Below are 10,868 nucleotides of genomic sequence, written 5' to 3' on the forward strand. Positions count from 1 at the left end.
TATCCTGCTTTCTTTCTTTGATATTGAAGATATGTGTAGAGAAGATGTGAATGGCTTAATTTTCCATTAAAACATTGCCTCTGTCTGAATTTTTTTTAATCAGTCCTGGGGCTTGAACTTGGGGCCTGGGCTTTATCCCTGAGCCTCTCTGTGCTCAAGGCTAGTACTCTACCACCTGAGCCACAGAGCCACTTCTGGCCCTTTCTGTGTATGTGATACTGAGGAATCAAACCCAGGGCTTTGTGCATGCTAGGCAAGCAGTCTACCATTGGGCCTCATTCCCAGCTCCTCTGTCTGAATTTCTAAGTCACTCCATATTTGTGATGGAACGCCAGAGCTGTGGGTGTCTGGGACCGGAAGTTTAAGCTGGAGTCAAGAAATGCATGGGTAGCACGCCAGCAATGTCATCAGGCAGCCATGATTGTTACCCTGGACCCCGGAGGGGCCCTGGGGAGCATGGGGTGCTGTGCCTGGGCATGGTGTGGCCAAGGACTGTGTGATGGGAAGAGCAGACACCTGTTGGCAAATCATCCATTCATGGTGCAGAGGGAGAGAGACTGGTGAAGGCCAGAAGGGGCCAGAGAGGAAAGGTCCACTGGGCACGGTGGACCTGCCATTCTCCCATCTCAGTGCCAACTAGGCCAGGCACAGCTTAGCTAGAGATCAGACAAGATCCAGTGTTTTGAGTTAAAGGGAGGATCTCTATGATTGTAAGTTTCAAGAGAAAGTTAAAATCAGAGGAGTAATTAGTATATTTGGAGGTGGAGGAATAACTACATAGGTAGATTGTTATCTAGAATCCTAAGTCAGTGTTGGGTATAAGCTACTAGGTTCTAGGAAGAGAAGATTCTTACATACCCTGGGGGCTCCTTCATAGCCTACTTATCTCCAGGATCTCTCAGGCAGGAGTTTGGGGAGGAAGTTAAACGTCAGCCAGGACTAATGATTATGAATGCAGAGAAGTAAACACTGGGCAGTATTCTTAATGTCCCTTGTGGTAAGGAGAACAGAACTGCTCAATATGTCTAATATAAAGGATACAAAGCAGAGCTTGACGCCAGAATAGATGTCATGTCTTTCTTCTGAGCTGGGAAACCAGCGATTTGAGTGTCAGACGGAAGATAGGTTCCTTACAGTCCTACCATCAAAGTGCCAGTGTAACCCTTCTGTGTTGAAGCCTCTTAAAGAAGCTTCAGGACACACTAAGGAGGAGGAAGCCCTTCCTCCCAGGTGGTTCTGAAGAGCAGGGGGCGGGGCCGGAGTGGCTAGTGCACCTCAGTGCTGGGCAGAGCTCTCCCTTCCGGGCTGAGGACCCTGTTGGGCCTGGCCTGGGCCTAGCAGTCAGCAAAGAAGGTGTGTGGCTGCTGGCCAGGAACAGCGGTCCATGCTTGTAAGTCCAGCCACTCTCGAGACAGAGACCGGGAAGATCATGGCTCATGATCCTCAAAAAGGTAATGAGACCCTATCTCAAAAAAACAAGGTAGATGGTGGCTCGTGTCACGTGGTCCTGGCTATACGGGAAGTGTAGGTAGGATTGCTGTCCTAGGTCAGCCCAGGCAAAAACTTGAGACAAGAGAGCTAGGGGCATGGCTCAGGTGGTAGAGCCCCACTCTACTATCACCAAATAATACTAATACATAATAATAACAATAATAACTCATTACTGTTTAGGGGATCCAGAGGGTCCTGTGGGCAGCGTGGGCTTGGGCTGGAGGACATTGATGGGCCATGTCTATTAAGATGCTGTTTCTGCAGCAACTGCTGCTGCTGCTGCATTCTCTAAATAGAAGCATCTGGAAAGACAAACTCTCATTTCCTCTAATATGTCTTATTCTGTTGCTGTTGCTACACTGAAAAACTTGAGGCTGGGTATTTATTTGAAAGTAGAAGGTGATTTGGGTCTGGGTTTGGGAGAGCTCAGGTCTTTCCCCCTTCTTACCAACTCATTAATGCCAAGGGCCCCACGCTCCTGACCGCAGGCAACCCTGATGGCCTCCCAACACGGTTCCCTCGGACTCCGTTACCTGGGAGTTGGGGGGCACAGGTCACGGGCCTCTGAGGGATATGCAAGCTGTGGCTGTGTCCATCCTCCCAGGGCTTCAGCGAGGGCGAGTCTGGCTCTGGCTGTCCAGTGAGCTTTGCAGGGCTTGGGCACTATGGCCTCAGCTGACCCTTCCCTGGCCTGGACACAGCACTTACCCTGTGCCTTTGCTTTCAGGTGGGAAAGTGAGGCTCCAGAGGTGTCCTGTGACAGGCCTCGTCTTGGAAGCTGCCTCAGGAAAGCCCCCAGAGCCCGGGCCCGAGCATCCGTTCCCACACGCCAGGCTCTAAGTCGCTCTGCATTTGCAGGTGTCATGAAGGAAAAACAGTGATTATAAACTTCCAGACCTTTGTCTGTTTGATGTATTTCCAAGCTGAAGCTTTCTTTTCCTGGTCCTGGGGCTTGAACTCAGGGCCTGGGTGCTATCCCTGAGCCTCTCTCTGCTCAAGGTTAGAGTTCTACCACTTGAGCCACACCACCACTTCTGGCTTTTATGAGTAGTTTATTGGAGATAAGAGTCTCACAGGGATTTTTCTGCCAGGGCTGGCTTCAAACAGTGATCCTCAGATCTCAGCCTCCTCAGTAGCTAGGATTATGGACATGAATCACCATCGCTGGACAGGACATATTTTTTTATATGAGCAGATAAAGTGCTGTCATATGATCATTCACATCTTGAGCAATAAATAAAGGTGATTTCCCCAGCCCTTCCCCACACCAGGATGACTGAAGCTCTTAAAACTGGATGTTTTTGCAGGATTGCCAGTGGTTTATGTCTGTATTTCTAGCTATTCAGGAACTTGAGATATACAGGTTCAAAGTTCAAAGCCAGGCCAGGCAGAGACTTCCTATCCAAAATAGCCAGCAAAAAACAGACTGGAGATGTGGCCTAAATGTAGCGTCAGCTGAATGAGCCAAGTAACTGAAAGGCCATGAGCTGGGTGCTGGTGGCTCACATCTGTAAATCTAGATACTCAGGCTGAGATCTGAGAATCTTGGTTTGAAGCAGCCGAGGCAGGAAAGTCTGAGATTTTTTTTTTGTTTGTTTGTTTTTGGTCCGGTCGTGGGGCCTGAACTCGGGGCCTGGGAGCTGTCCCTCAGCTCTTCAGCTCAAGGCTAGCGCTCTACCACTTGAGCCACAGCGCCACTTCCGGCTTTTTTCTTCTTGTTTATGTGGTGCTGAGGAATCGAACCCAGGGCCTCATGCATGCAAGGCAAGCGCTCTACCACTGAGCCACCTTCCCAGCCCAAGTCTGAGATTTTTATCTCCAAGTGACCATTAAAAAGCCAGAAGGGGCTGGGCAGAAAATTCCCTGTGACTCATATCTCCGATAAACCACTCAGAAAACTGGAGGTGGCACTGTAGCTCAAGTGGTAGAGCTCTTGCCTTGAGATGAAGAACTGAGGGATAGTGCCCAGGCCCAGAGTTCAAGCCCCATGACCAAACAAACAAAAACCAGGTACACAAGGTATAGAAATTCTCTTCTGGTTCCAATAGCTACAACACTGAGCTCCAGAGGAGACCCTGTGTTGCAAAACTCGCGGTGATGACGCAGAGATTAGAGGCGGTCGCTGCGGTAGTTGCAGGCACTGTGGGACTATGGGGGCACCAGCAGGCAAGCCTTGAGGAGGAACCAGCCAGGCCCAGCACGACGGGTCGGCCCAGCACGACGGGCCACAGACAGCAATGCATACGGTTGGCTTGGGTGCCCAGTGACATCCACCCGGCTCCCTCAGGGCGCTTATGTGGGAGGCTTGTCCCCAGCACTGGGGGCTTGACCACCACAAGTGACCGAGGTGTCCGTGGACCAAACCACCTCACGAGTGCTACTGTTCACTCACACACGAGGGTCCACAGCAGGATGATGCACACATACCTGAGGTGTGCCACGATTAAAAACGAAGATCAGTAGCTCTCATAGAAAAAGAGGTTTATTGAGATCTTCGAGTTCTCTAGACACTGGACAACACTGGACACGGTCCAGCTCAGGGCTGAGCTGCAGAGCCAGTGGCTCCAACCTCACTTAGGATGACAGGACGGGATGGGACCGGACAGGATGGGACGGGACCGGACGGGACCTGACGGAATGGCTGGTCAGAGGACTTTGTGCTTTGAATCATTCTCTCATCTCAGGCTGTGACTGCAGTCTTCGGAGGCCCCTGGGGACCTGGGGTTCTTTGCAACTCCTGCCAGCTTCTGGGCACAGCACAGGACGGCAGGCTCCGAGCAGGCCAGTGCCACTTTCCCCAAGCCCCAGCTTGTGTGCTAGCAGGTGGCCGGGAGGCGCTGGCCCAAGCGTCTGGCTGTGGCTGGGAAAGAGAGCGCCAAAGCTCATCAGCAAAGCTCATCCGCCTCGCCGCCTGAGCAGACCACAGAAGCCTGCGGTTAGGGATGCCCTACAAAACGCAACCACAGTATTGGCCAAAAATATTTTTTTTTAACAACACTTGAAATAATTTACAAAAAGCTACAAAACCTATCTTTATCAGGACACATCTGTTAAATAAAAACGTAATTTCAAGTTAACACACATACATACGGGGCTACTAGAAAGGACTCTCTGGTTTCCGCTCTTTCACCACCAGCCACTTTCCCACCTAGGCGCAGACTTGTGCAAACACGCACACGCATGGTGGCGCCGCTTCCCACCGAAGTGACAAGATCCGGGGCTCCCATCACAGCTTGAGGACTTTGCCCGTTACCGCTGCGCCGCCGCCAGTGTCCTCCACGGAGGTGTCGCTGTACTCGCTGGCATCGCTGCCCAGGGCCTCCAGGTCCTGCTGGTCCCCGTCGCCCGCGAGGTGGCCGTACCTCAGGTCTGAGATGTCCTCCCCGGAGCCCAGGCTTCTGCAGTGCAGGCGGAGCTCTCCCTGTGCCCTCCTGTTTGGCCGGGGCCCGCTGTCCTTCGTGAGCAAGTACGGGCTCCCGAACACAGGGCTGTGGCCGACCTGGGTCTCCCTGAAGGCCGAGAAGGCTGGGCTCTGCAGAGGCAGGCCCAGGTGGGGACTGAAGAGGCCGGCCTGCCTGCCCCCCCAGGAAATGCTCTTTCCAAAGTGGACCATCTGGGTGGAGAGCCGAGGAGGGAAGCTGGTGAAGGGCAGGCTCTTCCGGGGGCCCGGGCTGCAGCCACTCCGGCCCCTCGTGGGCCCCTCTGCCCCCTTCCCTTTCAAGCTCCCGGGGTCACCTGTCCACGGGGAGCCCCGACCTTCTGCGCTCAGTGTCCAGGGGCTGGAAAGCCTGCTCTGGTGGGCAAAGTCACTCCAGGGGAGGGTGAGGTCAGCCTGGGGTCCTGGGCTGGGGGTCAGCAACGTCCCGCTGCCATAGTTCAGGTGAAAGATGCTCCCGGTGCCCGCAGCCTCGGTGGTCATTCTGGCACAGCTAGGCAGCTGGCCGAAAGCACTTTCGGCAGCGGCCGGCTCGGCCCCTCGCGGGCTCTGGTCTCTGTGGGCACCAGTGCTCCTCTTGCCCCCGGAGGGCGTCCTGGCAGAGGCGTTCCCACTGCCACCTCTGGGCAGTGCTGCCTCACACCTGCCCAGGGCAGCCGGTGGGCGGGCGGCCTGCTCTGCATGCGAGGCTCCCTTTCCACCCTGGACAACTAGGCTGGCGGCACTCTCTGCCCCAGCCCGCTCCGTGCCCCAGCCTCCTGCAGTCAGCAGAGGGCCCGCCCTGGCTCTCTGGCTCCGGGTTCGTATCCCAGGCTGCGGTGCCGGCTCTTTCCTGCATAGCACCTCTGGCCTGGCCAGGCCCCCTGGTCCCAGAGCAGCATGACTCCCTGCCTGAACGCAAGTGCTCACACACTCCTTGGCCTTTTCTGCCAAAAACTTCCTGATCTCCAGCTCGATGCTATCATCACTGTCCACTGAGCTGTCCTCGGACAGGGAGCTGGGGTTGGAGGCTGAGGGAGGGCCGAGGCTGGCTCCCATGTCCCAGGAAGGCATGGTCCTGTGGGGGGTCCTTCCTGCCTGGAAAGCCAGCGCTGCAGCCTTGGCCCCCGAGCTGCCAGCCTTGGTTCTCTCTGCTGCGCTGCTGAAGGCTCGTGACGTTGGTGGCCCCAGACCCACCCCGCTGGGTCCTCTGGACTTGGACAGACAGCTCCTCAGCACTTGTGGGTTCCCGCCTGCCCAGTCTCTGGGGAGCCCACAATGCTTATCCACAAAATGTGTCTCCGTGGTGCTAAACCTGACCTTCTTCTTGCCCACAGCCTGGGGGTCTCTGCACCTCTTCTTCAACTTCTGCTTGGATCGTAACAGGTCCTTGATGGCCGTGTCCAGGTCCTCATCACTGTCTAGCGAGCTACTCTTGTCCTCAGAACTCTCTTTCTCTCTGACGCTTCCACCCTTGTCTGCCTTCCTGGGGTTCCCAAAGCCTGGAGCCGCGTGCGAATCAATGAGCCCAACTGTCCTGGAGGGGACAGACTGGCTCTTGGCCTCGCTCTGCCCTGCTGGGGCCTTGCTGGCTTTGGCCTGGCTGGCCGAGTCCTGCCCTTCGCAGCCAGGCTCAACCACCGTCTGGCTGTGGCTGCCACTCTGGGTGCTGTCTACTGGGTCCCTGGTTTTCTTGGGTGTGGTTGGCCGTGGGGCGCTGCCCCCTCCACCTCTCCGCTTCCTTTTGCAGCCCGCAGGCTGCTCAGGAGGTTTAGAGAGAAGGGTTGTGGTGGGGCCAGCCCGGGCTCTGGGGCCCGGTGGTGACGGCGGGTGCTGGGCAGGCTGTGGATTCCCCACCTGTGCCTTGAGAGCCAGAAACGTCCGGATCTCCTGCTCTATGCTGTCGTCGCTGTCCACTGCGCTGCTGTCGCCACCAGAGTGGGCCGGGGTGGCTGGGGCACAGAAGAGTGGGCCCCTGGGGAAAAGCGGGTCGCCGCCCTGCCCGGGAGCCGGCAGGATGGTCTTGGAGATGTCCAGGATCGCCTCTGCACACATCAGCTCGGCGGATGCCTCCGCCTGGCACGAGGCCTGCTCTGCAGACTCGCTCCTGCTGGCTGCGTGTCCTGGAGATGTGGGGGCTTTGGAGGGGTGATCGGGGTCGAGGCCCCCCGGCACACCTACGGCCTTGGGGGCTGCTGGCTTCTTCTTGCTTGGGGTCCTCCCGTGGGCCTCCAGCACTGGACTCGGCGGGGTGTTGCCCACACCGCTGGCAGGGGTGTTGGGCCCCCTCTCCTCTCTGAGCGGGGCTCTGGGCGGTGGGTCCCCGCTGGCTTCCTTCCTGGTCTTCTCCAGCTGGTACAGCTGGATGGCCTCCTCAATGCCGTCATCGCTGCTGGAGTCCGGGGCCTCTGGCACAGAGGCCACACTCCGAGGTCGCCTGCCCCTGCGGACAGCACTGGCGTTCCTCCTGGCCCTGCCCCGCTGCTGCGCCGCCTCTGGCCTGGGCACGGCCAGCCTCGTGCGGCTGGGGCTGTCGGGCTCCGCGGCCTTGGGCTGAGTGTTCGCCTTCGCCAACCGGGGATGCTTCCGGAAGATAAACTCCTTGCAGGCTCCTGCGGGGTCCTGCCTGGGCGCCGTCCTGGGGGGAGGCTCCCTGCAGGGTTTAAGTCTGGTGGCAGCACTGTCACCGGGCTCTGTTTTCCCGTCTACAGGCCCCGCACCTTTTTTGTTCTCGTGTTGTCTCTTGTCATGCAGAAACTGCTCGATTTCTGCCCGGATGCTCTGCTCGAAGGAGTCCTCACTGCTCACGCTGCCTGGGGAGGTGGAGCCCTGGCCGGCCCCTGCAGAGCTGCCAGGGGTGCTGATGGAGCTGGCGGCCCGTGTGCGAGGGCTGAGGGGAGACGGGGTGGGCCAGGGAGGAGGTGCTGAGGGGCTGGGCTGGGGAGCCCCGCTCTTGGCCCTCAGGTACTCCTGGATGGCCTCCTCGATGCCCCGGTCGACGGAGTCATCGCTGTCCGAGTCCAGCACCGAGGGGTCAAGGTGCACCACTTCCTCCCGCCCCAGAGGGCCACCGTCAGCAGCAAGGCCACAGGTAACAAACACAGGCTGCTCCCTGTGCATGGCAGGGCCGGCCCCCAGCCTGGCGTCACGCCCTGGCTCTGCTCGCTGGTCCCTCTGCGTGGCACGCCCATCGCTCATGCCCCGCAGAGGCTCCTCACGTGGCAGCGAGCTGATGATCATGCGCACTCCGGCGCTGACCGAGGCTCGGGTGGGGAACCCGAATCCTCCAGGCGGGCCAAAGGCCTCCCACCTAGACTGGAGCGGGACCACTGGAGGGGCGTTCATGAGGAACATCCTAGCAGAGGGGCAGGGCGTGCAGGTGCACCCTGCTGGCTCTTTCCACCACTTTCACATCCTGGGAGGACAGAAACCACAGTGGCGCGATGCGTGTGACAAGCCCGCTTCGGGTGGGGACCCGGCTGGCGGCCACCAAGAACAGCCTGCCTGGCCTTCCACCCCGTGGCCCGCTGGCTGGGGCTCCTTGGGCAGCTGGCTCATGTTTCCTGTGCTTCAGTGTCCTGTGCTGCAAACGCAGTTTGTCCTCTCTTGGGCCAGGACTCAGCGGAGGCTCAGTAAGACAATACTTCCAGACCTTTGCACTCAGAGGAGTGTGCAGCGTCACGGCCCCAGTTCTGCCTTCCCCTTTCCGGCCTGCAGCTTCCCCGTCAGAGAACAACACAGGCATTATTTACCTCTAAAGGGTGCTGGGAGGAGACAAGGCCACACAAATGCTTCTCTGTGCAGGAAAAAGAAGGAGCACTAATGCATGTCCAGATGAGTCCAGCTTCTCAGGTGGGTCCCTTCCCGCCATGACAGAAGCACTCCTGAAACAAACAGTCGTACAGTGTGAGCGACTGAGAAAGCACTTCCCCAAGCATCACGGTCACGGACACCAAGCCTTCCTATGAGAACATGGTAAAATGCACTTGCCAGGCCATCTCCTGGAAGTCTACAGTTAGCTCAGCAGTGTAGACATGGCCCTACTCACAGCTGCGTGCCCTGTTCAGGCAGTGTGGTCACGGCCCAGTTTCCATAGCTCAACTAGGTGAGTCCTGCCACTCTCTAAATAGACAGCTCAGACAGCCTTTCCTGGACAGCCGAGGAGGGAGAAGAGCTGCAGAGGAATGCGGGAAGACTGACAGCTCAGCTGTGATCCATGTGTTTGGCCTCAGGGTACTTTCCCAGGTGCCTCGGATAGCCTCCTGCTCCCTCACGTGGGAGGGAGGGCAACGTGATCAGGCACAAGATGGATGGATACCGAGAAGATGAACTTCTCTCAGGACCACTGCAGGGAGGAGGGGACCTGGCCCGTGTGTGTTCGCGTTGCTTCCATTGTGGGTCCTCGAGCTCTGTTTAACTCCGAGCTGCTGTTCACAAGCCATGCACTTTTGCCCAAAGAGGTCGGGCCCGCACTTAGATACAGAGCTGCCTCAACGGCAGACCCGGCCAGTGCCGCCTATCCAAAAACAACTCACTGGCCGTTATCAATCTGTGCTAAAAAAGTGAAAGCAGAATTCAAATGTACTGCAACGCTTGAAATCCTATGTCCAGACTCATCTTTCAAAAGGATTGGAGGATAAGGTATCTCCACTGTTCTTATACTGAAATCACCCTCACCTAGTACCCCCCAACCCCTCCCTGCACAGACTGGCCCCCAACTCCCTCCACACACAGCTCAGGCCGGCTTCAAACTCCAGATCCTCCTGTCTCAGCCTCCCAAATATTGGCATTGCAGGTGTGTACCGGTATGCCTGTCTCCCTCAGCTGGATTTTTAAGATAGATTTTTTTTTTTTTTTTTGCCAGTCCTGAGGCTTGAACTCAGGGCCTGCCTATCCCTGAGTTCCTTTTGCTCAGGGCTAGCACTGTACCACTTGAGTCACAGCACCAGTTCTGGCTTTTTCTGTTTATGTGGTACTGAGGAATTGAACTGAGAGCATCATGCATGCTAGACAAGCACTCTACCATGAGGCCACATTCCCAGCCCCAGGAATTGTTTTTTTTTTTTTTTAATCAGGAATTGGAGAATGTACTTCAGAGACTGGAGCTATAGTTCATACATATTTTTACAGAAACATATGTCATCAAAATTAAACTCGGAGATTTACCCTGAGACCAAACACACCGACTGCAGCTGACTGACAAGGTGGAGGTGCTGGAGGGGCAGGGGTGTGTCTGTCTGAGCCAGAGATCAGTCCTCTACTACAGCCCTACCGGCCATAAATGGATGGACCCATACAGGCACAGGACAGCGGAGACAGGTTCTCTTGCTGGCTAGGGACCTGTGCAGTTCCTCAAACTCAGGTAAATGATGGGACTGTGTGAGCCTGGACTGTAGAGTTGAATTCAAGAGCAGGAGCTCCTGAAGCAGCAATCTTGCCTTGGCACGAGAGGAGCAGAGCCAGGTGTAGAGCTGGGGACCAGCAGCCTCGCAGCGCATCTTGTTCACAGCCTGGAAGTGACCGCCACCGCCCTGGGAATCCGTGGACAGCCCAGCTGCTCGAACACCTAGTGCAACACACGAAGCAGAAGGCAGTCCCCTGAAGAAACCTCCCTGACTGCGGCCGGAGGTAAGAGCCAAGGCAGAGCCAGGGCAGAGCCAGCCTGGACACACAGCTGCCCAGACATCCAGCCTCTGGGGTGGCCGTGGGAACACGGGCACCTGCACCCAGGCCACGTGTCCAAGTCTAGGTTGTGGTGAGGGACTCTGGGCTTCCTTGGATGGGACACCCACCCCTGGAGGGGATGCACCCCCCCCCCCTCCTGGACCCCCTGCAACTCCCCTCCAGTCTGGCCAGCTTGGGTGCCAGATCGGGTCTCCCCTCCGCGAAGGCGGGGGGGCCGTCCCCGAGAAGGGGAATCAGAAGTGGGCGTGGGCTGGCTCGGATCCGGACACTGGGCCGG

General features: G+C 57.2%; 1 protein-coding gene across 1 annotated transcript; it reads right to left on the minus strand.

Moving 5' to 3' along the window:
- Positions 1-3,990: 3,990 nt before the first annotated feature.
- Positions 3,991-8,260, minus strand: Ppp1r26 (protein phosphatase 1, regulatory subunit 26). The gene has a single exon (XM_013029403.1). The coding sequence runs from the start codon at positions 8,258-8,260 to the stop codon at positions 4,718-4,720; it is 3,543 nt and encodes a 1,180-aa protein (XP_012884857.1). The 3' UTR covers positions 3,991-4,717.
- Between the last annotated feature and the right edge of the window lie 2,608 nt (positions 8,261-10,868).

Source organism: Dipodomys ordii, unplaced genomic scaffold (genome assembly GCF_000151885.1).
Source record: "Dipodomys ordii isolate 6190 unplaced genomic scaffold, Dord_2.0 Scaffold118, whole genome shotgun sequence".
NCBI lineage: Eukaryota > Metazoa > Chordata > Mammalia > Rodentia > Heteromyidae > Dipodomys > Dipodomys ordii.

What these genes read in the sequence shown, in the direction of transcription:
- Ppp1r26 (XM_013029403.1), bottom strand. Translation starts at nt 8,260, where the DNA reads ATGTTCCTCATGAACGCCCCTCCAGTGGTCCCGCTCCAGTCTAGGTGG.